General features: G+C 61.7%; 2 protein-coding genes across 5 annotated transcripts; both read right to left on the bottom strand.

Annotated features, from left to right (window-relative positions):
• Nucleotides 1-896: 896 nt before the first annotated feature.
• Nucleotides 897-8,261, bottom strand: C1QTNF6 (C1q and TNF related 6). The gene is given in 5 exon segments (XM_045462879.1): nucleotides 897-2,120; nucleotides 2,122-2,231; nucleotides 2,234-2,593; nucleotides 4,988-5,246; nucleotides 7,961-8,261. Coding segments are annotated over 4 exon segments (801 nt in total). The 5' UTR covers nucleotides 5,241-5,246; nucleotides 7,961-8,261; the 3' UTR covers nucleotides 897-2,042.
• A 7,762-nt stretch (nucleotides 8,262-16,023) lies between these two features.
• SSTR3 (somatostatin receptor 3) lies at nucleotides 16,024-25,074 on the bottom strand. 4 transcript variants are annotated; one of them, XM_045463468.1, is made up of 4 exons: nucleotides 24,422-25,074; nucleotides 24,053-24,217; nucleotides 22,413-22,492; nucleotides 16,024-19,474 (listed from the first exon to the last, which is right to left on the bottom strand). In XM_045463468.1, the coding sequence occupies exon 4, from the start codon at nucleotides 19,422-19,424 to the stop codon at nucleotides 18,165-18,167; it is 1,260 nt and encodes a 419-aa protein (XP_045319424.1). In that variant the 5' UTR covers nucleotides 19,425-19,474; nucleotides 22,413-22,492; nucleotides 24,053-24,217; nucleotides 24,422-25,074; the 3' UTR covers nucleotides 16,024-18,164. The 4 variants fall into 4 exon arrangements, with proteins under 4 accessions (XP_045319424.1, XP_045319422.1, XP_045319423.1 ...); XM_045463466.1 differs by lacking the exon at nucleotides 22,413-22,492 and having other exon boundaries at nucleotides 24,422-25,073; XM_045463467.1 differs by lacking the exons at nucleotides 22,413-22,492; nucleotides 24,053-24,217 and having other exon boundaries at nucleotides 24,422-25,073.
• Nucleotides 25,075-25,218: the final 144 nt, after the last annotated feature.

The raw sequence follows: 25,218 nt of genomic DNA on the forward strand, positions 1-25,218 counted from the left end.
CCGCTGAGACACTGGGGAGATGCTCTCTGGGAGCCCTGAGCTAACATGGCCCGGAAATGCCTGGGGACCTTTGACCTCAGTTTGCAAAGGACAAGCTTCAATCCTCCTGCGGTGCTTGGTGAGAAGTTTCAAAAGCTTTGCTGCCAGAAAAAAGAAAAAGGAAAAAATAAAGCTTTGCTGCCTTATCAATCAGCAAACCGGCTTGTCCTTGTGACGTGACCGTGACAAAAGGCTCCTGGTGGGGGGGGGGGGGTGGGGGGGAGCAACCTTTACCGCCGGGGGTGGGGAGATGCTGAGAGGGAGTGCTGGTGAGGCCAATGGCGGGGCGCATGAACAGAGCCTGGACGGAAAGCAGGCCCTGGGATCGCCTCCCCCTGAGTAGCCCCTGACCCGTTAGGAGCCCCTTGGGTGAGAGCCGCAGGAGTTCAGGTCCAGTGGGAAAACTTCCGTGGCCGTATAGGTTCCAAAGACTCGAAGACTTGTGTCTACCCCCTGCCTGGGTGGGCCACCAGGCTGGGTTAGGCTGAGTCCGGGGGGCCATTCCTCCTGCACAGCTCGTTCTCGCACACAGTACCCAGGAAGCCATCTCACACAGCAACAGGGAGGCCCAGGGGTGCAGGATGTCCCGTCGAGTCTGAGAGGGGAGCCTGCGCGGGTTACGTCAACTGTAACTACATTTACGTGAGTGGCCACCGCGCGCTAGCTTGGCCGCCCCCGGGGGCCCTGGCGGATGAGTGACAGAGGGGGCCGGTGTCTTGGTGGGGTGGGAAGCACATCGAGAGGAGCCCTGGGCTGCCTCCGTCTCTCGAGCCTTCCCCGGGGGGCACCGGCAGCACCGGGATGGGCCGCCCTCCCAAGGTGGGCAGAGGAAGCCGAGCGGAAAGAACCAGCCCGCATTGCCAAAGAGACACACGAACTTTAATCACTCTGGACAAGCAGGGCAGGGGCGGAAGTCAGGCTGGGGGGGGCGGCTGGGAGAGCGCCAGCCTCGACGGCACCTGCTCAGGTCCCGCTGCCAGCCCCCAGCCACGTAGCCATGGGTCCGTTGGCTATGAGTGAGCACCAGAAACCACCACTGGGGCCACCTCTGCCCCGGGGTCTGTGTAAGCACCAATGGGCGGAGGCCATCTCCCTCTGGAGAGAGGTTCAGGCCACCCGGGATGGGGGGAGGGGAAGGCTGGACGCGGCCATGCCGGCCCACCCTGGGAGGGGGAGAAAGGACAGAAGGCCTGATGTCCCCTTACTTGACCTTGGCCTCTCCCGGTGCCTGTCTTGGCTTCATGGCTCAGAGGAGCCGCCCCCTGATTGACCCGGAATGTTGGCCGCTTCAGTTCCCTAGACCTGCTGAGGGGTCCAAAGCCCGGCCCACTCCCCGGTGGCATTTGTAAAGGCGGCATCGGGCCAGAGGAGGCGCTGCTGGGCAGGAGACGCCCACCAGGGCTTTAGCACCTTAACCAAGCCTGGAAAGCCAGGGACGCTGGGCTGGCGAGAGGCCAAGGAGGGTCAGCGAGCACCTGGGAGCCAGGCACCTTCGGGAGGGTGGGCTGGGAGGGGCAAGAGAACAGAGGAGGGGGAGCCCCAGAGGGATGCGAGAATGGGAGGATGTTGGGAAGAGAATGTTCTAGAGGCTTCCAGAATGTTCCGAAAGTAGAAGCGTGTGAAAGTTCTAGAATCTGGTGGCTCAAGTGGGGTCCACGGCCCAGCCCCATCAGCACCACCCAGGAACATCTTAGAAATGCAGAATCACGGGCCCCCTCCAGAATCCGAATCGGAATCTGCATTTTGGCACAGCCCCCAAAGTCATTCAGATGCACGTTCAAGTCCGGGACATGCCGGTTTAAAAGGCTGGGAAAATTCTAGAACGTTTAGGTCAGAGGGCTTCTTAAGATAGGTCCAAGAGAGGAGAGAAAGGGGTGATGGAGGGGAGAAAAGAAGAGGAAGACCATCCAGAACGCCAGGTCCCGGGGGCCCACTTTACAGAGGTGCAAACTGAGGCCTTGCAGGGGACCGCCCTGCCCCCAGCCCACCCCCCGCTGGAGGCGCTAGTCCTCCTCGGGCTTGATGAGGTGGCCGCTGAAGGTGATGTAGGTGTCGACATCGTCGCTGTAGACGGCGTTCTCTCCCGCTCTCGCGCTTGAAGAGCCGCACCCAGACGCGGTCCCCGGGCCCCAGGGCCAGCATCACGCTCTGACTCTGCATGATGCTGCGGTCGCTGGGCTGCGCGTACAGATGACGGCCGCCTCCTCGTTGTGCACGACGTGCACGTATGTCTCCTTGAAGTTCCAGCTGTGCACGTTGAGGCTGAAGAAATAGAGGCCGCGCAGGGGGGCGACAAAGTGGCCGGCGGCCAGGTCGAAGTGGCCGTCCGGGTTCACGAAGACGGTGTCGAAGAGCAGCGGCTGGAACCCCTCGCTGCTGTGCAGGGCCGTCTTGCGGCCCACGGAAAAGGCGGAGAAGCGCGTCCGGCACGGGCCCCCGGGGCTGCCCGCCTGCCCCTTGGCGCCCTTGGTGCCCTGCGGGCCGCGCTCCCCCCGGGGACCCTCCCTGCCCAGCTTCCCGGGGGTGCCCAGCAGGCCTCGGTCCCCTTTGTCACCTGTGGGGACAAGAAGGGGAAAGTCAGGGCAGGCGCCCAGGCCTGCGCCAAGGGAGTCCCTCCGTGGGTTTGCGGAAGACGCGAGAAGGAGGCCAGAGGGGGGAGCCAGCGTTTACAGAGCCCCTTGGTGCGTGCCAGCCCTCACCTCCCTGAATGCCCGTCTAAGGAAGATACCACGACCGTCTCCAGTCCCAGGGAGGTTGAGGGAGTCACCCAGGGACACACAGCTCAGGGGAAGCAGGTAACACGAGACTCAGGAGGTCTGTCTTCCACCTGCCTGTTCCCCTCCCCCCTACAGCGAAGGCGTGGTGTGGCCCCTGGGAGGCCAGGCCCAAACCCCCAGCCAGACTGCAGTGGAGACGTGGGCTACGTGCACGATGCGCTTTGCGTTTCTGACCCAGAGAAGGAACCCAAGAAAAGTACCTCTGCCTCCCCGAAGGGAAAAGCCCTGGGTAGGAGCCAGGCGGCCCTGGGTGGGGATTATGTCCCACCGGGGCGTTTCCCGGTCAGGGTCTTGGTTACCTTGTCTATATCTTGAGAAGGATCGCGTCCACCTCGCAGGGGTGCTCCTGGGCCCTCAACAAAATGTCCTAGGGGACAGTGCGCCACAGCCCGCACTCGCGAGGTGGGATGGCCCACCCAGCGAGGCTCAGCCCGTCCCTGCCTGCCCTGGGGTCCCGCAGCGTCTAACCTGGTCCTCGGGCACGCACGCCTCTGCCCAGCCTTTGTTCCAGGCCGACCCTGAACTCAGGAGACGCAGGCGACCGCCTGTGTCTCCAGGTACCTGCTCCCACATATTTGATGACCGCACCATCAGCCCCTCCCCTTGGAGAGACCCGCAGGGCCCTGTGGTTTCCCAAGGTCTCCTAGGACCGTGGCCACACCCCTGGGAAGAGCAGAGGAGGGCCCAGCCCCTGGGAGGAGAGGCCTGGAGAGAAGCGGGGACAAAGGGGTCCGCAGCGCTCTGGCTCCACGGCCTCCACGGAGAACGGTCTCATCACGTGCCCAGCACTTTACAGTTTGCGGAGCACCTCTTTGCCCCGAGGGAGGAGGGGGTGAAGGGTGGTTTTAGGAGGGGGTCTCCTTCTCCGTTTTACAAGTGAGGCAGCAAGCCAGGGAGGGAGAGCCGAGCCTGACCCACAGGGCAGAGGTGCTCAGCAGCCGGGGCTGGGACCCGGGAGCCCTGACGCCAGCCAGGAGCCTTGCACCGCGGCCAAGGGTCCACCCCCCCCCCCATCCCCACCCCCTCCCGCAACTAAGTCTGGCCCGGGCGTGTCCTCCTCGACTCAGGGTTTTCGGAGGGCCGCGTGGAGGAAGGGAGGCGTCCTCACCCGTGAGATCTCAGGGCCGGAGGGTCTCAGAGGCCAGCCGAGCCCTGGCCCTCCGGAGACCTCGGGCCAGACCCTGGCTCTGCTCCTGACAGCTGTGTGCTCCTAGCACAGCTCCTCCCCTCTTGGGGGCTCAGTTTCCCCATCTGCAAAGTGGGGGGGGGGGGGAGGAATGACAAAATTCCGAGCTGTTGGGGTGGTTGTCAGCGCAGGCAGAGGTGACGGGGGTCTAGGGCCTGGCCCCAGCCCGGCTGCCCGCGGCCCCCGGCAGCAGAAGCCTCTTCCTGATTTTAGAGGACAGGGAGCCAGCTCCGACCTGGCCAGCCCCAGGGGCTGCCCACGGGTGTCCCTGCTTCCACCCTGGTCCCCTGCTGGCTATTCGCCGTGTGACACTAGAAGGATCCATTTGAAACCCAAGTGGGATCAGCTCCCTCCGCTTGAGCCCTCTCCTGCTCCCCATCTCACTCAGAGGGGAAGCCCAAGTCTGATCGGGTCCTTGCTTCGCCTCCAACTTCAGCTCCTCCTTTTGTCCCCTGCTCCTTAAACACACCAGACCCACTCCTGCCCCAGGGCCTTTGCACCTGCTGTTCACCTTGGACCACTCTTCCCCAGATATCCACATGGCTTCTCCCTCACCTTCTCATTGAAACTACACTGACCACCCCCATTTAATATGCAACCTTCCCCCCCTTTACCTGCACTCCTGATGCCCCTTGCCCTGCTCTACTCACCACTGCCATAGCATTTATCACCATCCAACGTTCTGTCTCCCTAACGCGGTAATATATTTATTGTTCACTGTCTGCCTCCCCGATTAGAACGGGAGCTCCGTGGCAGTGGGCTTCTCTGTCTGGTTTGTTCACGCTCTGTCCTCAGAATCCAGAACAGTCCTGGCACATAGCAGGTGCTCAATAAACGTGCGAATGAAAGAAAGGGTCTCGGACAGCCTTCCGTCCTGGTGTTTCCTGCTCCCTCCACCTCACTGACCCCAGCCCGGGAAGAGACCCCCAGGCCCTCCCCATCCCCAAGCGGACCCGTCTAGCCTGAGCCACGTGTGGGCACTCACCCTTCAGGATGGTGATGTTAATGTAGGGCCTGACCTCAGGCAGCACATACGGGAGGGCAGATGGGGAGGCTGAGGACACATCTGCTTCGTCGGCGGGGGTCAGGGAGTCCTCAGGGTCACAGCACCGGCGACAGTACCCAGGGGGACCGGAGGCCACAGCTTCCCCAGAGGTGGGCTCCTGGGTGGGGACCCCAAGCACCAAGAGAGGGAACAGAAGCACCGCGCAGAGGAGGCCCAGGGCAGCTATCCCCATGGCGACCTGGAGCAAGGAAGGAGGGGCAGGGACTATATTTAACTTAACATCTACACGGAGGCAATGCCCGGCCTGGAGGCTGCCAGCCCAGCGTCCGCCCACCTGACATAACTTGGGGAGGGAGGGATCGTGCCCCCATTTAACAGACGAGAAGACTGAGACCCACACAGAGAAGCAACTTCTCCAAGGTCACGAAGAGACTGGCGGCGATGCAGGGCCCGCAGGCCGAGGCCCCGGAAACCCAGGGCCTGGGAGGGAAACCCCTCTAGGGAGCCACGGGCCAGGAACAGACAAGGGTCCCTGGAGGCCTCTGCTGAGGAGGGTGAGGAAGATGTCCCAGCCACCCAAGAGTCATCACCCGGAAGACCGTGAAATGCTGTTTCTGCCCCCCCCCCCGACCCGCCTCCCCAGGGCTTGTTTTTCTTGTCACCCACTCCTCCGTGTCCAGCGAGCACATGCCCCCGGCAGCACGAGGGAGGTCGGTGGACCCTTGGGACAAACACAAAAGATTCTGCAGGCTTGTTCCCCGGGAGGGGGACGCGTGGCTGAGCCCACGGTCTGGCACAGGGGCTCCGTGGTCCGGCCAAAGGGGCCAGGAAAGTTCATTTACTCTAGCAGCCAGGCAGCGACATCCGTCAGAGAAAAACGCACGGGGCTGTGCCCCATGATGCTGCCCTTGTACCTTTGAGATACAATTGCCTGGGTGCCAGGCAAAAGGAGGTAACTCTCTGGCCGGACGCGTTAGAGACAAATACAGAGAAGACGTCATTTTGGGAGGAATGCGGCACTGAGGGCGCGTGGCTTGGCAAGGGCTGGCGTCAGCCCACCTTCCCTCTCAGCACCTTTGCACCGTCAACAACCCGCGCGACCTCACACAGAAGCCCTGCAGGGAGGGCTCCGGAGTGAATTCATTGGACGGCGGTTGCGTCAGTCATCACAGATCTGCCAATCCGCTGCCAAGGGGGTAAATTGGAATTAAGGAGCAGGCTGAGGAGGTCCGGAAAATTCAAAAGGCTCAGAGAAGCCCAAGGGGCTATGAAGACCGATCTCTGGCCTTGGCCAAGAGACGATCCAGGGTTCCAGGAGAGGGGCAGGAAGTGGCCGGGACAGCAGACACCGGGGACGGGCTGGCGCCGGGTGGGCAGGAAGCCAGGCAGAGAGCCTTTGAGGTGATAGCGGTGTTTGGGGGCTGGCACCTTATCGCAGGATCAGAAACTCAGCTCTTGAAACCAGATTGGCTTTGACACTTCTGGCGTTTCTTTGTTTATTTCCTCTTCGTTCTACTTTAACATTTAGTACGATTCAAAAATATTTTTTTGTGTGGTTAATACGTGTAGAGAAGGTAAAATTATTATTATTTTTAAATGCTACTCTGTCTCCACTGAGCACTGAGGTAAGAGAGAGGTTTTAAAAGAGCAGCTCTGGGGGCTGGGGGGGCAGCAGTGAGTGGGGGGGGGGGGCAGGCAGTCCCCGGAGACACCACCCCTCTCCTTAGAGGTGACCATTCCCAAGCTCCACCTGCTGTGGCTTCCTGGTTCTGCTCAATCAGGCAGATCAGTTTCTCAGAGATCAGCCTAATCTCTGTCCAAGATTATCACCCTCATCTTGTATTTGTAAATGTCACATCCCAGTGATTTTTGAGAAGAGCAAAAACCCCCTCCTTTCCCCCCGCCCCCCCCCCCCCCCCCCCCCCCCCGGTCATAGAGAGAGACGTGACTTTCTGGGGACAGGGGAGGCCTCGGGGTTGGACCTGAGATCCCGGGAGAGTTTACAAGTTGTGTGACCTCCGGGCTAGCGGCTTAACCTCTCTGGGCTTCCCACTCCTTGACACGTAAAAGCAGAAGAAACCACCACCCACCTCCCAGGTTGTTTGGAAGGATCCAAAGGCAGGGAAAGTGCCTGACTTGTAAAGGACTCCGACAAAAAGAAGGAAAAGAAGACAGCAGAGGGAAGACCGTTAATAACATTGCAATAACACCGAACGGTGACTATGCTAATCGCGGTGAGCACTGAGTAATGTACAGAATTGCCAAATGACTGGGATGTAGTCATCTACGCCTGAAACTAACACTGCATGTCAATTACCCTTCCATAATAAGCAAATAAAATAAAACAACGTGTTCCTTCTGCAACCGACAAGACGTCTTCCTAGGGCCTGCACAGGATGGGACGAGCAGAGTCTCTCCCAGAAGACTGGCACGATCAGGGATCTTTCTGTGGGCCCCGGGCCAGCCGGGAGTCAAAAGCTCCGAGACACAGAGAACTGTAACCTGGAAGCAGGAAGCAGGAAGCAAGGCAGCCTTGAACTAAAGTAATAATAACCACAGCGTGATCATTGACTGGCCCTGGGGGAGGGTGCCTGGCAGGGATCAAGGGTGAGGGACGTGTTGTGGTTGGGGGGGGGGGGCGGCGGGGGTGATCCGGGGGTCCCTGCTGCCTCCACTCAGGAGCTGGGAGCTCTCTGGGGAAGGAGGGAGCTGGGCCTGCGGAGTTGAGCCGGTGAGTGTCCAGGCAGGGGCAGCCCTTCTGGGGGTGAGGGGTGCTGAGATCTCAGTCAGCCGGAGAATGAGCATGAGCGAGAGGGGCTGGCCAGGGTCAGAGGGAGACAGCAGAACCCAAGATGTGCCTAGGAAGACAGGGGGGGAGGAAGGGAATTCTGGGCTCTGACCCCAGCCCCCTGGGCCCTGCTGGAGGGAGTTACAGGACCTTTCATCACTCACCCTGTGTCCAGCGGCCTCCACAGCGGCTCACAGACCCCCAGCCTCTGGGCAGCCTCTGGCTCCTTGGCCCATGTCTGCCTGTTGCTGGCCCGGACCCCCAGGCCAAGCAAGCAAGCAAGCTGAAGAGGGAGGGATGAAGGAAGGAGGAGGCGGAGGGAAGGCGGAGGGAGCGGGCTGAGCTGGCTTTCCACTTCCCCTCCTCCCTGCCTGCTCCTCTCCAGCTTCTGGGATCCGCATGGAGATAAAGGGAGCCTAGGGAGCTGGGGATTTCCTTCGCTTAACCCTTTGGTGATCCAGTGGGGTCTGGTTTGATTCAGAGGCCCGATAGAGCTTGAGCCGGAAGGGGCCTGAGTGAGGCCCCCTGATGTGCAGGCTGGAAAATCAAGGCCAGGGAAGGGACAGGGCAGGAGCCCCCCCCCCAAGTTGCTCAGGCAGGGGGAGGCAGCGCTAGAATCTGGGGTGGGCCTGGGCTTGGTGGGGGAGGGGGGCTGCGGAATATTTGCAAAGGCTGTAGCCTCTGGGGTCAGAGAACCCGCCAAAGGCAGCCTCAGATGTCCTCACCCTCCAGCACCCTCTGATTCTGCATTTGTTGAGGACTTACTGCCTGGGGCTGGACCTCATCTTTGCAGGGTGAACACCGAAAGGTGTTCCCATTTGTTATCTCAACAAGCCCCTCCCCCCCCCCCCCCCCCCCCGCCGCCAGCCTTGGGCTTTCCCAGGGTCACACGGCAAATGAAGAACCAGAACCCCACAGAAAGGAAGGGCTCCCCACCCCACTAGAGTTCCGTGAACACGCCTGGGCATCGCTGAGGGGCAAAGGCTGTCGTTCAGGGTCTGTGCCCCGGGAAGACAGAGGTGGTGACATTACTGCCCTCGGGAGGCACAGAAATGTAGAGACCCGAGGGTGACGGGATTTCAGTCTGGGGCTTCGGACCCCAAACCCCAGGCTCTGCTCAGCTGGGCAAGGTTGGAGGAGAGGATAGCCCCGGGGCTGTGTGTCCTTGACCGCCTCTCCTCTCTGGGCCTACCGTTTTGCTATCAGCTTGGGGGCTAATCAAACAGCAGAATATCAGGCCTGGGAGGACTCTTCGAGGTGACCTAACTCGATGACTTAATCTGACCAGCAGGGACTCTGTGACCCAGAATAGACCCAGGGCTTTGGCTCAAGGTCACAGCCAAACTGGAGTCCAAGCTGGAATGAGGTCAGACTCGCCCAGCTTCTAGCCTTGTGTTGCTTTCACCTCCCAAGCCCACGTGGAGCCCCCCCCCACCCCGCCAGGCCTATTTCGGGGTCCAAGGGGGCCCCATAGGAAGCAGACTGAAGGACTATGGCCGCTGAGAAAAACTCCAAGTCCACGTTGGCCATGCCCTCTCCGTGGCCCTGCCCCAGGCAGCATTCCCAGGGCACTGAGCCAAGGCTACAGAGGGAGGGAGCCAAGGGGAGCCACCCTCCCCACCCTCCCCCAGCTGCTGCCACCAGGAAAGGGCTGAGTCAGCAGCACCAGAGGGGGAGACAGCTCCTGGCTGTCTCTGAGCCCTCTGGCTTAGGAAAGGGGGAAGGAAGGGAAGACGGACCCGACGGATGGGAAGCTCAGCTCAGGGACACAGGAATAGTTTATCCTCTCGTGTGCCCGCAATGTACTCCGTGCAGCCCCCTGCCAAAGGCTGCTCATCCCCTTTAACAGATGAGAAGGCCGGGGCCAGGAAAGGGACTGGGCTTGCCAGGTTCTAAGGCCAGCTCCTTTGGCCCCCAGCCCGGCCAATGCCCCAGAAAAAAAAAAAGCCCCTCTTTTTATTCTGTCCAGAACAGCTGGAGGCAGGGCAGACAAGACGGCAAGACTCAGATGTATTATACTTCAATATTTTTCCTCTCGCTCTCTCCCACTGTGCCTAAAATGCCTTCATCTATGCAGCATCCCCGGGTCTCCCAGCCATTCGGAGGATCTCCCCAGCTGGCCAGATAGCTTAGGGACAGAGTTCCAGCTCTGGGGCAGAGAAAAGTGTTAGGTCTCCGCTCCTCCTAGCTGCGTGACCTTGGGCACGCTTCCCTACATCTGAGCCCGGGAGTCCCTGGGCCAGAGGGACACGACGAGGCCGAGGGCGTCTGAACAGCTTGTGGGACACCCAGTGGGTACCCTGTGTGGGCCACCCATCAGTGCTTCTCCATGGTTACACCGTGAATATGGCAAGGGCATGAGCCCATTCTCATGCACACCCAGGTCAGAAGCCCTGGGACCCAAGAGACCGCATGTCCAGAGAAGCTGGCTTGGGATACCTCTCGTCACTCTGCGACAACCCCCATCAGCAAGGGTGTGACCCCAAGGCAGAAAGCCAAAACCTTCGTCGCCAAGGCCAGAAACCCAGGACAGAGCTGTGTGTTCCCCAACCACCCTCTTTTCCCCCTGCTTACAAAAGATGGCTTTTATTCCCTACCTGGCTCTGTCCTAAGGTTTTTTTTTTTTTTTACGCGTATTAACTCATCGAATCCCTCGCAAATCTCTGAATATTATCCCCATTTTACAGATGAGGAAAATGAGGCACAGACTCACTCTCAGAACCAAGCTCCTAGCCACGCCTAGGTTATTGCCCAGGATTGGGGAACAGGTATAAAAATAGTGACATCTGGTCAGTGCTTACAAAGCGCCAGGAACCGTCTTGTAATTTAAAAAATAAGATGTGTGCCTCTCAAAAATGAGATCGAAGAGAACACATGATTCCTGGAGTCAGCTTTGCAAATTGCGAATGACAAGTCACCGATCTGACCGCTCAAGGTCAGTATAACCAATTAAGAAACTAAACAAAAGGAACCGGGAGCGCCGCCTGCCGAGCAGGGCCGGCGCGCCGGGTAGCTTGTGTGTGTCCCATCCCACCCGCGGCTTGTGACGCTCCCCACGCGTCCCGCCCCCTTCTTCAGGAGATAATGGGGTAGAGGAGGGGACGAGGAAGATGAAGGGCCCACTGCGACGCGCTAAGGGGTGGCCCTGGAGCCCATGCACTTTTCCCAAACCCCATTCTCCACAAAGTGGACGGAGGGTCCAACGGGACCCTCCCTCTCCCCAGCAGTTCGTCCAGCTTCCCCCCTGCGCGGAGACCCCAGACTTGGTTGTACCGAGCCCTTCCACTGGCTGGTCCTGGGGGAACGTCCACCTCTGGACTTAGTTTCCGTCCTGGACTCGCTGATCCCAAGGGTGTTAATCCGAGTTGGGCGCGTTCAATCCCATTTTAACCGAAGGGGAAACTGAACGCCCAAGAGGCCCAGCGAAGGAAAGGGCCCGCAGGTCTCAGGACGCCTGCCCGTCGCCCGCCCCCCTGCCCCGCCACACAAGAACCCCGTTCGTTAAGTGTTAGAGGGGGAAACTGAGGCTAAAGGAAACAGGTGCAGCAACGGTTCCCTCCCCACGGGGCGGCTGGCGGCAGAACGGGGATGAGGAGCCCGCCAAGGCCCGTGGGAGGGAATCCAGCAGCCAACCTTGGCCTCCTCTGGGTAGAAGTGGGGGTGGGGGCGACTCCCCGACCCAGGCCCACCCGCTTCGGCCTCGAGCACTGGGAAAAGCCTGCCACCGGCCGCGGGCACGCTTGCGGCACCCTCGGCACGGCCCAGGGCTCGGCCAAACCGGGCCCCACCGCGCCACCGCGGACCGGCTGCGGAGCCTCAGGGCCACTCTGCAGTGGCCTCGGGGCCTCCACCCCGGAAGCCCAACCCCAGGCGGCAGGGAGGAGACACCGCGGCGCCAGGGAGGGGACTTGGCAGTCTAGGGCCCGGCGTCGAGCGGGCGCGAGCCAGGCCGGACATAGCCGACTCTTGCCGACCGCTGCCGAGGACAACCGAGCAAGAGCCGAGTCCGGCCGGGCCTTAGCGGGTGCGGCCGAACACAGCCGAGTCTGAAAAAGCGGGTCCGAGCCGAAGAGAGCCGAGTCCAGCCGAGCGGAGCCGCGACCAGGCGGAGGTGCCGCGGCGCCCCCTGCCGGACACAGCGCACAGCGCTGGCCTGGACCGGAGCCCGTGGCGCAGCCCTCGGGTCCTGCGACAGTCCTGTGAGATGCGGGTAGGAGCCCGTTTTACGGATGAGGACACCGAGGCTCGAAGCCAGCCCGGAGTCCCTCAGCGCTAAGACGCGGTGGCGGCTGGGGTCGGAGCCCGATGGTGTGGCTGACCGCTCAGCTGACTGCCACCCGCATGAACAGGCATTGACGGTTCGCTTCGTTCTCTGTGTAACCGCTGCCATTTGATGGCCCGAGAGGAGAAACCCGCCCTGTCTGAGAAGCAGAGGGAAGGCGACGACCCCTCCTTACAGATGGAGAAACCGAGTCTGGGCCGTGTTGACCAAGTGCGGCAGCCGGCCACCAGTTCCCATGTGCAAATATTGACACATTTTCTGGCAATTAAAGCAGACAGCAGGCCCGAGAGGCCGCATCCCACCCTGGGCCTCTTCCCCCCTCCCCCCATCCTCCCCAGTCCTGCTGTCCTCCCCCCTCCCCCATCGTCCCCACTCCCCCCTGGTCCTCCCCACTTCCACGGTCGTCCCCACTTCCTCATCCTCCCCACTCCCCCCGCCTCGTCCTCCCCACTCCATCGTCCTCCCCACTCCCCCCCACCCTCCCCACTCCATCGTCCTCCCCACTCCCCCCCCCGTCCTCCCCACTTCCCCCAGGTCCCCCTCACTCCCCCCATCCTCCCTACTCCCCTGTCTTCCCCACTCCCCCCAGGTCCTCCCCACTACCCCTGTCCTCCCCACTCCCCCCATCCTTCCCACTCCCCCTGTCCTCCCCACTCCCCCCAGGTCCCTCTCCCCTCCCCCATCCTCCCCATTCCCCCCAGGTCCCCTTCACTCCTCCCCTTCGTCCTCCCCACTCCCCTCCAGCCTCCCCACTCCCTTCGTCCTCCCCACTCCCCCCATCCTCTCCACTCTCCCGTCCTCCCCACTCCCCCCATCCTCCCCACTCTCCCGTCCTCCCCACTCCCCTCCAGTCCTCCCCACTCCCCCCCATCCTCCCCACTCCCCTCCAGTCCTCCCCACTCCCCCCCACCCTCCCTACTCCCCTCCAGCCTCCTCACTCCCCCTAGGTCCTCCCCACTCCCCCTGGTCCCCCCCAACTCCCCTCCCTCGGTCCTCCCCACTCCCTTTCGTCCTCCCCACCCCTCTGCAGTCCTCCCCACTCCCCCCAGGTCCTCCCCACTACCCCTGTCCTCCCCACTCCCCCCCATCCTTCCCACTCCCCCTGTCCTCCCCACTCCCCCCACCCACCCCCGGTAGCAAGCCGACCATAGAGGACACGGGCTCCTGGCTGCCTACTGACCATGTTCCCGGGGTTGTGTGACCCAGGACTATGTTCCCGGGATGTGTGAACCGGGAGGTGTCCGGAACCCTGGAGATGCCAGCTGTGGCCTGGGCATTTTCTTTGAGCTTGTGAAAAAGTGAGGGCTGGCTTTGCCCTCCGCGCACACGCGCGCGCACACACACACACACACACACACACGCACAAGTGCATTCCCTTCACTCACCCTTGTGTGCACACCCCCCCCCCCCCCCCCCCCCCCCCCCCCCCCGTGACCTGCCAGCCAGGCCTGTGCTGAGGCCGCAGGGCTCACCGGAGGGGGGGCTGAGACTCTAGGAGGCGACGGAGGTCCCCTGTGGGGCCCCAGCTGGCCTCTTGCCTGTCGGGTCTTCCCTGAGGGCATCACCTGACTACCCAGGGGCCACCCGCGGCCTCAGGGCCCTCTCTCGACCGCCAGCGTTGCTCCTGCCACCCTGTCCCCCGTTTTCACAATTGTTAAAAACTAGAGACACTGGACTGGGGGACTGGGGACTCAGAAAACAGGGCTCTTGGTCCCTGCTTCTGGAGCTGTGACCCTGAGCAAGTTGCATGAGCATCCCAGGCCTCACCGTCCTCAGCTGGGAATGGGTATCGGAGCCCCGTTCTGGGTACCTGGGCCTCCTTCCCTGTGCCATAGACTCCAGTTTCCTCTTTCGGCTCAGCTGGGCCCTAACGCCTCCCGGGGAGAAGACATCCACCCTCCACCGGCAGAGGGACTCTTGCTTCTGTTAAAGCACTTCCCATGTCAACACAGCACCTAACGCATCAGGCACGAGGCTAAACTGTGTACAAATATTAACTCATTTAAACCTCCTAACGGTAGAGAAATCTGCCCTCCCTCCCCCGATCTCAGAGCGGAGGAAACAGAGGCACAGGAAGGTTAAGTTAAGCGGTTCAGGGCCCAACAGCTAGGGAAGGGAGGAGCCGGGACTCGAACCCAGGCAGCTCCAGAGTCCGCGTGCTTAAGAACTGGCTTATTTCTCTCTCATCTCTGCTGTGACTTCCTTTGCTCCTGAAAGACGGACCTTGCACTTCTCTGCCTTCAGCCTTTTGCAGCTGACAGTTGCCTAATAAACGCTCACTGAATGAAAGAGTGAACGGGTCGGTCCCACGGTTCCACACACACACACACACACACACACACACGCTCCCGGAGATCCCGGAGAAGAGGGACGATTATCTCTGTCTCGCGGGTGGGGATCTATTAGCCCATGCGCTGGGGCTGCCGTAACCGAGGGCCCCAAACTAGGTGGCTTCCAACAGAAATTAATTTTCTCCCGGTTCGGGAGTCTGGAAGTCTGAAATCAAAGAGCCAGCATGGTTGTTTCCTTCTGAGGGCTCTGAGAAGGGCCTCTCGCCCAGCTTCTGGCAGCGGGCTGGCAACCTTTGCTATTCCGTGGCTTGTAGAAGCATCACCGGGCATTCTTCCTGTGCCCCTGTCCGTCCAGATCTCCCCTTCCATTAAGAACACCAGTCACTGTAGGACTGGGGGGAGGGGCCGCCCCCCACCCGGCATGACCTCATCTTAACTCCTTGCATCTGAAAGGAGCTTACTTCCAAATAAGGTCGCATCCAGAGGCCCCTGACACCACTTCTGTCCCTCAGTTGGGCCTGACCCCCCCCCCCCCCCCCTTCCACCTCTCTTCCTTTTATTCCCTGCAGCTCTCCAGCCTCAGGGCCTTAGCACACCAGGTTCCCTCTGCTCCAGGCTCAGCCCCCACCCGCGGCCGGCCCCGCCCCCCCACGCTCCCCCCTCCCCCTCCCCCACCAGGTAGTGATTCGTGTGCTTCGGTGGTTCCGACAAAGAGCATGGAGACTGTGCGTCTTCCTCCCCTGTGCCTTCAGGCCAGCCTGCCAGCGGTGTCACTGAGAACGTCACCAGGGCCCGCCAGTGACACGGGGCACTGCAAGGCGTTGGCAGGACAGCGACCTCGCGCTACTCCGGGGAATGCCCCTCACACCCCAGCCTGGGGTTCTTGCCACCTTTAGAGTATTTCCTTCTGTGTTTAGAGTCCTGTGGAGCCCAGCTGTCACCTCCCCATGGGACAGTGACCTCCATCTTCCCCACCCCTTGTAGGCGAGGACACCTGCAGCCTTGGGCCCTCGGCTCCCCCTACTCCAGGCCCTGCAGACTCCCAGATCCTCACTGCCGATGCCGATGCCGATGGCGATGCTAATGCATGAAGTCCGGGTCCAGAGCCTGATGGCCATGGGCTGTTGCCTGGCAACCGCCTCTGAGAGAGAAGTTGAAGGTAAGGCCCTGGCTCTGAGCAACTTGACCGCCTGGAGAGGAGGAATCAGGCAGGGAGGGTCATCACCACTCTTTCCTTCCTGCTCAGGCTCACAACCCCAGGTCTCTCCTCACCCTGTGGCCCCCGCCTTTCCAATAACCCACAGATTCCAGGCCCAAACCCCTACACAAGCTCCTTCCAGCACCCCCCCCCCCCCCCCGCCCCGGCCCTCCCACATTTATTCAGGGACCCTTCGTGGCACAAATGCAAAAGAGGCTAGAGTCCCGGTGTGAAAATTGCCCCCCTGCAGCTTGGGAAATGGGATCTCCCTATTCATTCATTTATTCCAAGCATTCATATGTACGCGACCCCGGGAACACAGCCCATGCCCAGAGAGACACGGCTGGTGTGGCACACACACACGCACGCACACACACACACACACACACCCATCCATGCACACCAGTCTAGACGCACAGCATCTGGCAGAGGAATTGGCCCAGGTCACGGCTCTTGTCGGGGGTCACTGTCTTTATTGACAAGAACTAGGGGGAGGAGTCGCACAGGATTTCCCTAAAGGGCCTTCCAGCTGCCCTTGGAGAACAGGCGCACCTGTCCCAGGGCTCAGGAAGGCGGGGCCGGCCAGGGAATGCCGAGATGCCGGGCCCTTCTTCCCTCAGACCCCCAGATCCTCATCAGGGGAATCCCAGACTGGGGGCCGGGCCTCCAGCGCCAACACGCGTACGAAGTCTGTTTCGGTGACCTGAGGGGGCCGCGTTCCCCAAGCCCTGCCTGTCTTTGGCCTCTGACTCTCCAGAGCCTTCCTCCTGTCTTGGGCCCCGCAGTATTCTTACCTCCGAGAGCCAGAGCCAGAGAGGCCGCTGGCGGAAGGAGCAGGTGTCGGCCAAGCCTGGCATGGCCTGGGGGTCGCTTCCACTTTATAACGTGACACGCCCACCCCCACCGCCACCCATCGCGCTGTGCTTGGCGGCTTTTGCCCAGCATGACTCATTTTCTTCCCCAGATCTGAGCAGGTAGGCAAGCCGGGACAACCTCCATTTTATGCTGGAGACACTGAGGCCCAGAGAGGTCAAGGCTAGGCAGGATCCTGAGGTGGGGTGGAGACCTAGGTCTCCCCACATTGTGGTTTCGCGTACTTTCCCTGAGGAGCCCCCTGCCCTCCGTGGGGGGCGGGGGAGGGAGGATTGAGGGATTTAGCCTGAGTACCACCCTCCCCAGGGCCAGCCTCACTGTGGCTCTAAACGGTTATCTCCGGATAGAGAGTCCTTGCATGGCGGCCCCTCCCTGTGGTCCCTGTCCAGGCCCCGCTGGCTTGTCTTCCCTGGGCCTCCTCAAACTGTAGCCCCAGAGAATGAGGGGCTTCCATCAAGACACGGCCCCTCCTAACCAGCACAGACAGCCCCTCCGGGCAGCCAGCTCTGGGCCTTCCCGACCATTTGCTTTCCCGTCCTCACTGCATCGTTTTCTTGAGATTGATCAGGCCGGGCATCCACAGCCTGCCTTCGGGGACGCTGCACCTGAGCCCGGCCCAGAGGGGCCAAGGATCGCTCCGAGGTCACGGAGCAGATCTGTCTGTCCTCCACCCACCTCCTCCTCCTTCCCTCCCTTCTCTCTCCTCCTCTCCCTCCTTCTCTCCACCACGCTGTTGAGGCACTGTGCTTCCCTGCCAGTCTGCCTGGCCTGGATCCTGCCTTGGTCTCGGCGAGGGGAGGAACGCCAGGGGGTAGCTGCTAAGGGGAGGCTCCTGGAGCCTGCAGACGCCCAGAGACACCCCCACTCCAGCCACGGGACGCAGAGTGAGCCGCTTTGGGGATTGGTCAGCTGCCCTCAACGGGAGCTGAGCCAGGCTTTAGGTGGCCTAAATGTATGCAGTGTGGGGTCCCTCTTTATGAAAAAGAATACAAAATTACAAGTACAAAATAAGATACAGGGCCTTGGAAGGGCCCAAGCGGTAAGGGGCCCTGACGCTGAACTGCCTGACTGTCCTGGAAAATCCCGGACAATTCTCCTGTCCAGGAGCACGGGAGCCCCAGCACTGGCCGCCCGGGCCGAGAGGGCCTGGAGGTTCCTGGGTTGTGCAGCAAGGGAGGCCTGAGGCCCAGAGAGAAGAGCCCGCCCAGGCCTTGCAGCGAGTGGGGGAGAGCTGATGTGGGGCCTAAGCAGTGTGTACCCCTCCCTGCACTGGGTAAGACTTTCTTCTATTTGGGGTCCCAGGCCCTCTCCTGGGAGCCTAACTCTGAGCCCCAGGCGATCCAGACCTCGGTCCGTCCTTCCGAGGGCCAAGATCCGGGCCCATCTGCCAGGATGCTCTGCCTTTGAGGGGGAAGGCCGGTGCGCAGCTCTCTGGGCCCCACGCAGGCAGGTTGGCCCGCGGCAACGCCCCTCCGGACTTCTCGTCCAGCAGAGCCGGGCCAGGCTCAGTCCTCCCACCCCTGAGTCACAAAAGAGAACACCAGGCTCAGGGAAGGAAAGTGACCTACGCGAGGGTCACACCGCGAGTCTCAGCAGCCACAGGATGGGAGCCCAGGCCTCCACACATCCCGTCACGGGAACCCCGGGCACCGTGGGTGGCCCGCCCGAGGCGTCCCCACAGCTTCGGCCCCGTGCTTGGACCACGCCGGCCTCCCCGTGGGCCCCTACAGACAGCTGGCGTGCAGTGCGCCCGGCTTGCCCCCGGCTGTGGGCTCTCGGGGCAGGAACTGCCTCTGCTTGCTGGCCGTGCCGCTGGGCGGCCGCTCCTGCCCGCCGGTGCCAGGCCGCGCGATGAGGCTGACCCGGCCGCTCATCTCCTTCCCCCGCCCCCGCCCCCCTGCCGCCTCCTCGCCGTCCTCCTCCCCCTCGTCCTCCCCGGTCTTCTCCGGAGGCCCGGCAGAAGGCTCCTGACTGCGCACGCGGCGGGAAGGCCGCCGCAGGACCCTGCGGAAGCCCTGCTTGAAGCGGTAGGAGAGGAAGCCGTAGAGGATGGGGTTGGCACAGCTGTTGGCATAGGGCAGCGCCACCACCAGGAAGTAGAGGCCGAAGAAGGCGGGCTCCTCGGGCAGCGGGCGCACCACGTTGACGATGTTGAGCACGTAGAAGGGCATCCAGCAGAGGACGAAGAGCGCCACGACGGCCACCACCATGCGCGTGACCCTGCGCTCCGAGTGCCGCCGCCGCCGGCACGAGGGCGCCCGCACCCGCCGCCCGGCCGAGCGCACCTTGACCACGATGAGCAGGTAACAGAGGCAGATGACCAGCAGCGGCCCGAAGAAGCCGAGCGCGGCCGTGTAGATGATGAAGCCCGCGCGCCAGGCGGCCGCCGGCTCGGGCCACTGCATGTGGCAGGTGCTCATGCCGTGGGGCACACCCGAGAAGACCACCACGGGCAGCACCACCACGGCCGAGGCCACCCAGACGGCCACGCTCACCGTGCGGGCCACGGGCGCCGTGCGCCAGCGGGCGGAGCAGGCGGGACGGACCACGGCGAGGTAGCGATCGACGCTCATGACCGTGAGGCAGAAGATGCTGGTGAACTGGTTGACGGCGTCCACGGCCATGACCAGGCGGCACATGAGGGAGCCGAAGGGCCAGTAGGACAGGGCGTTCTGGGCCGCCAGGAAGGGCAGCCCCAGCATGAAGAGCTCGTCGGCCAGCGCCAGGTTGAGGATGTAGACGTTGGTGACCGACGGGCTGGCCGTGTGCCGCAGGACCACGTAGATGACCAGCGAGTTGCCCAGCAGGCCCACCACGCACACCACCAGGTAGACCAGAGGGATCAGAACACCGCTGACGGCCAGCCCCGCCACGCTCGGGGCCGCGGACACGTTCCCCAGGGCGACCTCCGGGGGCCAGGCCGAGGAGGCGTTCCCAGGCTCCCAGGCGGTGGGGGCCGATGAAGGAAAACCAGGGGTGTCCATGGCCGAGGAGGAGGGGGGGGGGTGGCGGTGGTCAGCGGGCAGCTATTGGCCTGGAGGGGGAAGGACACGGCCGGGTCACGATGGGTGATGGCGGTCCCTCCACCGCCCCGCCCCCCATCACTCCCATCACGCGGAGAGCGCCCGCCCGGCCAGAGCCGGACAGGCCCCAGCCATTTTACTGTGCACGGGCCGCCAAGGCATCCCCGCTTGTCAGACGAGGACACTGAGTCTCAGAGAGGTGACGTCTGTCACATGGCCAGGGTGTGGCCGGGGACGCGGGCTTGCCTGGCTGCAAAGGGCGGGGGCCTGCGCTGGCCTGTGCCTCGCAGGGTCCCCTTCCCCTTGGCACCCGTGCCCCTGTGGGTCCTCCACAGGTGTCTAACGGAGGAGTGAACGGATCAGTCCACTGGCCCATGACAACACAGGCCCTTCCTTCTAGACCAGAGTTTATCGGCCGTCTTTGACGCCAGTCTATTTTACATTGTGACTCAGCGAGGTCATACTGTTTCAGAAAGCAACACTTGCCCTTTCTACACAGGATGCCTCGGCTGGCAGAAGCCCAAGCCCAAGGGCATCACCCCCTGCGATAGACCGAACGTGTCCCCCTCTCCCAAATTCACGTGTTGAAACCCTCACCCCCCAGTAACGGTCTTAGGAGGTGTGGCCTTTGGGGCGTGAGTAGGTCTTCGGGGTGGAGCCCTCATGAATGGGGTCTGGGCCATAAAAGACCCCAGAGGGCCCCTCACTCCTTCTGCCATGTGAGGACACGGCAAGGAGAGGACTAACCACGAACCAGGAAGCAGGGGTCGCCAGACACGGAATTTGCCAGCACCTTGATCTTGCTTTTCCAGCCTCCAGAACTGGGAGAAGTAAATGTGGTTCGTAAGCCCGTTGTAGTCTGTTATGGACCGAGACAGCAACCCACAGGTCTCAGCCCTCACATTGGAAAAACAGTGCTGGGGGGGGTGGGGGGTGCCTGGGTGGCTCCGTCGTTGAGCGTCCGACATTCGGCTCAGGTCATGATCTCGCGGTTCGTGAGTTCGAGCCCCGCGTCGGGCTCGGTGCCGGCAGCTGGGAGCCCGGAACCTGCTTTGGATTCTGTGCCCCCCCCCTCTGCCCTTCTCTCTCTCTCCCTCTCTTTCTCCAAAATAAATAAACATTAAACAAAATGAAAAAAAAAAAACAGTGCCGTGTATCCCGGGTCTTTAACCTTGAACCCGAGTCTCTCTATGAACTTCAGAGGATCCGTGAGCCCCCCAAAACTCTGGCGAAAGTTCATGCGTCTATGTCTTGTCTGGGCAGAGCCCAGAGCTTGTATCAGATTCCTCAGATTCTGAGCGGAGTTAGGAACCACAGGCACAGTGATGTCCCCTGTCCTGGAACCAGAGTGCTCGGGGGCCCCCCCCAAGCCTAGCCCGTCCCGCTGCACTCCCACAGAGGCCCTGCCTGGGATGGCCAGCTGTGAACCTGGACAGGGGGGGTGGGCGTGTGGGGCCCCTTCTCCCCCCACGGTGAGAAATTCACACCGGAAAGGAGGTACAAGAACAGCCACACCTCTCTGCACCGGTGGGGCAGGTTTCCCAGGGAAGAGAAGGTTCCAGACGGGTCCTGAATCATGAATGAGAGTCTGCCCAGCGACACGGTGGGCTCCATGCCGCATGCCCGTTCACTAAGGTTAGTACCTTTCTTATCGTGCCTCCCGTGTGTTGCAAGGAGCTAGACTCTTCCCGGCTTCCCCGCTAGACTGACTCTCCCTAAGTGTGGAGACCCTCTCACTCCGCTTTGAAGCGTCTCCTCGTCCCTCATACAGCACAGGCTCTGCATCGGTGTTGGAGGCATCGGATGAATCAGAGGAACCCGGAGCGGACAATTCTTAATGCAAAGGGGGTGGGAATTGCCGACAGTGGAAATTCAAGACCCGCTAGGAAAGGCCGCCCACCTCGGAACTTGCTAGCCTACCTCTGGCTCCCAGGAGGCCCAGGTGGAGGCCAAGGCTCCCCACCCCTTCTTCCTAATGACCTCCCCCCGCCATCCCTTGGCTCCTGCCTGTCACTACAGAAAACCCTGAGAGAGAAGGAAAGCCTCTGATATCCCCCTTCTGACCCAACGCTGTGCCCGGATCCTTCCAGTGGAACCTGACACCTGCATTGCCCTATCTGGACACTATTTTTAAGATGCAAAGCTTCTGGGGGCGCCTGGGTGGCTCAGTCGGTTGAGCGTCCGACTTCGGCTCTGGCCATGATCCGACGGTTCGTGAATTCGAACCCTGCGTCGGGCTCTGTGCGGACGGCTCGGAGCCTGGAGCCTGCTTCTGGCTCTGTGTCTCCCTCTCTCTCTGCCCTTCCCCCACTCGCACTCTGTCTCTCTCTCTCTCTCTCTCAAAAATAAATAAACATTAAAAAAAAAAAAAAAGATGCAAAGCTTCTGGAAAAGGGAAGCACCCTAACTAGGAACAAACGTGTCGGTTTCTAAATTCTCTCTGAGCACCAGGCCGGGCACTGCCTAGAATAGCAAAGAACCCCTTGATCTTGGTTGCTCCTGATGATGCCCCAGGCTGGTTGGGCTCAGAGCACCCCTCCCTGCTCCTCCAACCCCAGGGGGTGCCCCATCATCACCCCGGGACCCCATCAACTCTCCTGACTCTGGGACGGCGGCATTAAGGGAGGGGCTATCTGGACACTGGGCTCATAGGATCCTAACAGCTCTTCTGGCTCCTTGTCACTGACCCCAGCTGCCAGGTTCCAGGCGAAGCTAGCGAAATGCAGCATCCTAGGGGTCTGATGGGGGAAGGACGAGTGTTGTCCCCACCATTGGACACATTAGCCCTGGTCACACAGCTAAGAAGGGGCAGACCTGGGAGGACCCTTAAGATCATCCTCCCCCCCCCCACCCCCAACACACACACGCAGGCGTGTCCATTTCACAGGCTGGCAGACTGAGGCTGGGCCTTGGGGAGGCACCCAGCCTGCATCCCACTCTCCCACCAACCTATTTAGAGCTTCCCTCGCTGTTCTTCGGGCTCTTGAACTCTTAGGCTCGTGGGCTCAAACCCCTGGAATCGTAAGATCCTAAAACCAGAATTTTAGATTCTTAGGCCTGAGTTGTAGAGTCACAGATTTTTAGATTCCACGTCCTTGAGTCCGAATGTCAGAATTCCTGAATGCCAGAATCGGCCCTTGTTCAACCTGGAAACATGGAATCTGAGACCTTGGAGTTCTGGCTTCCTCAGCCCCGGAGCCCTGCGTCACCCATCCATCCACCTTGCCGCCCTGCGCACATTCTCTTTACAGCATCCCCAGGGGGCAGCCAATCACGGCCCGGGGCTGCAGGAGGCAGGAAAGCGCCAGGCTCCTGAGACAGCCTGGGAGCTGGGCAAACCTAATTTCCAGGCTGCAGGGACAGATGCCCCCAGGGAAGCCTGGAGGTGAGCCCTGAGGACACCCCCCTCCCACCTCCTTCTCGGGAGCGCGCGCACACACACACACACACACACACACACACACATGCACACACGGGCGCGCGCGGCCGGCCAGGCCCTGTCTTTGTACCCGGGGGTGCAATAGCCCCTCCCGGAGCCCCTGCCCTCCCTGGAAGGCTCCCTGCCTCCACCCCCCATCTGGGCCCATCTTCCCTGTCAAAGTTTAAGCGGCTGGGTGCCAGGAGCAGGAAAATTACAGCTTTCTGCCCCTACAATTTAGGTGCCTCCTTTTCTTTAAGGAGCTGGGATCCTGTGCATGATCTGGTTCATCCTCAGGGAGGAGGGACTTTTCCTCCCTGTCTGGTTTATCTTTGGCACAAGCTCGCCTGAAAGCCGGGGGCGGACTCCTCACAGGACTGCTCTGGGAGGGCGGGGACAGAGGCCCAGAGAGGGCGAGGGGCTGCTCCGAGCCACACAGCAATTCAGGAGAGCCCCTCAGAGATGCCAGATACCCCCATCACCTTCCATTCGTCTGCCCCCATCCGCTTACCCGCAGGCTCTGGGTCGCAGGGACCTTGAGTTATTTGTTTCTTCAGCCCCAGCCCCTGACACAGCACCGAGCCCTGGGAAACGTGAACAGACCGAGCAGTTGAGCAACCAGAGCTCCGAGCAAAGTGGGGGCATTGCTCCTGGGCACAGACCCACATCGTGAAATCCTCACCAAGCCCAGGAGGGAGGATTTTTAAAGGGGAGCACGTTGAGGCTCAGAGAAGGTCAGTAATTTGCACAAGTTCGCCTAGCCGGTGAGCGGAAGACGGGAATTAAAACCCAGTTTGGTCTACTCCTGAATCACCAGTGCCTTCTGGCCCTGCTGGCTTCCCTGAAGGCCCCGGGCTGAGAGGAACCAAGAGCCAGGACGGCCTTGAATGCCGCAGGCTGATGCCCTTGGCCGACTGCCTCCTGCCCGCCCTCTGCAACACTGGGCCTTCCCTCAAAAGACCCGGACTGTGCTAATCACTGCCGACTCACTCACTCATCCCATTCCGGGCCCGGGGCCCGGCCCCCAGGAATACGCCCCGCAGGCCCCGGGTTGGGGGCTTGGTCTCTGCCACAGAATGATGGCACCAAGCTACTGTGTGAACTTGGGCAGGTCACTGCCTAGCTCCGGGCCTCAGTTTCCTCCCGTTCAAATGAAGACAGGTAGACGTACCTCCCGGGCTGGTTGTAAAGATTAAATGGGAGCGTGCCGTGAGCACAGCGCCCGGCGTGGAGGGGGAGCTCAGAGAAGCTGGCACGTGAGCCAAGGAGGCCAACCGACATGATGCATCTGCTTTCTTCCAGCTCTGACACTCTGCTGTTGTGCGATCCCAGTATTCTAGAACCATGGCACGAGAGTCCGAGATTAACCTGCCCCCACCCTCTGCAGCCCACCAGGAGGGCACAGGAAGGCCTCCTTCCTCCCTGGGCCTTCCCACCGTCTCCCAGCCCCCAGCCCCCAGCCTCTCAAGTTCACCCTGGGCAGAGGGTGGGCCCCGGCACCCCACCCTCTGGGACCCCACCCATGCCCCAGCCTCCTTACCTGCCCATGGGGTGAGGGCTCCCCTGCTTGCCGCCAGGCTGGTTATCATCCTGCTGCCCCCCTCCCTGCCCAGTCCCCAAGCTCCCAGAGCACCCTTAGCTGGGGTCCCCACGCGGTGCCCACTTCTACAGGGCTTACGGCCCGATCCCCCTCCTAGGCCCGCGGCGGCCACAGCTGCCCACAGAGCCTCTCCCATCTGGTCTGCGGCCCTGACTTCCCACGGGTCCCTTGTGCGTCACCCCCCCATCTCCAGGACACGTCCTGGAGGAGGGGGCGGGTAGGGGCACAGGGGGGGTTCTGCGGGCAGGAGCGCAGAGTGGGGGTGGACGGAGAAGCAAAGGGGAGCAGGGACTGTGGGAAGCCAATAGGAATAGAGGGGAAAGGGGGGTCGGTCGGAGGTGGAGAGAGAGGGAGAGGGAGAAGACAGTGAGTGGGTGGAAAGCCAGAATGAGGGAGAGTGATGTGAAATGCGTGGCAGGGAGGAGAGAAGGGGCGAGAGGAGATGCGGAGAGAGGCAGGGATGGAGAGCAAGGAAGGAGGAAGGAGAAGGAGGGGGTGGCAGGCAGAGCGACAGAGAAGGATTGTGCCACAGATGGTGACACGGAGAGCCGGGGAAGGAGGGGGCAGGAGTGGGGGGTGCGGGAGGGGCGGGAGAGCAGGTGCAGGAGAGGGGAGGGGCGGCAGGTTAGGAGAGGAGGCTGGGGCGGCGGTGGGGGGGGGGGCACAGACCCTGTTACCGGGGAGATTTGGCCACCCACGCTGGCCTTGGCTCCCGCAGAGGGGAGGAGAGAGGAGTG

Source organism: Leopardus geoffroyi, chromosome B4, assembly GCF_018350155.1.
Source record: "Leopardus geoffroyi isolate Oge1 chromosome B4, O.geoffroyi_Oge1_pat1.0, whole genome shotgun sequence".
NCBI classification, from domain to species: Eukaryota; Metazoa; Chordata; class Mammalia; order Carnivora; family Felidae; genus Leopardus; species Leopardus geoffroyi.

What these genes read in the sequence shown, in the direction of transcription:
- SSTR3 (XM_045463468.1), bottom strand. Translation starts at nt 19,424, where the DNA reads ATGGACACCCCTGGTTTTCCTTCATCGGCCCCCACCGCCTGGGAGCCT.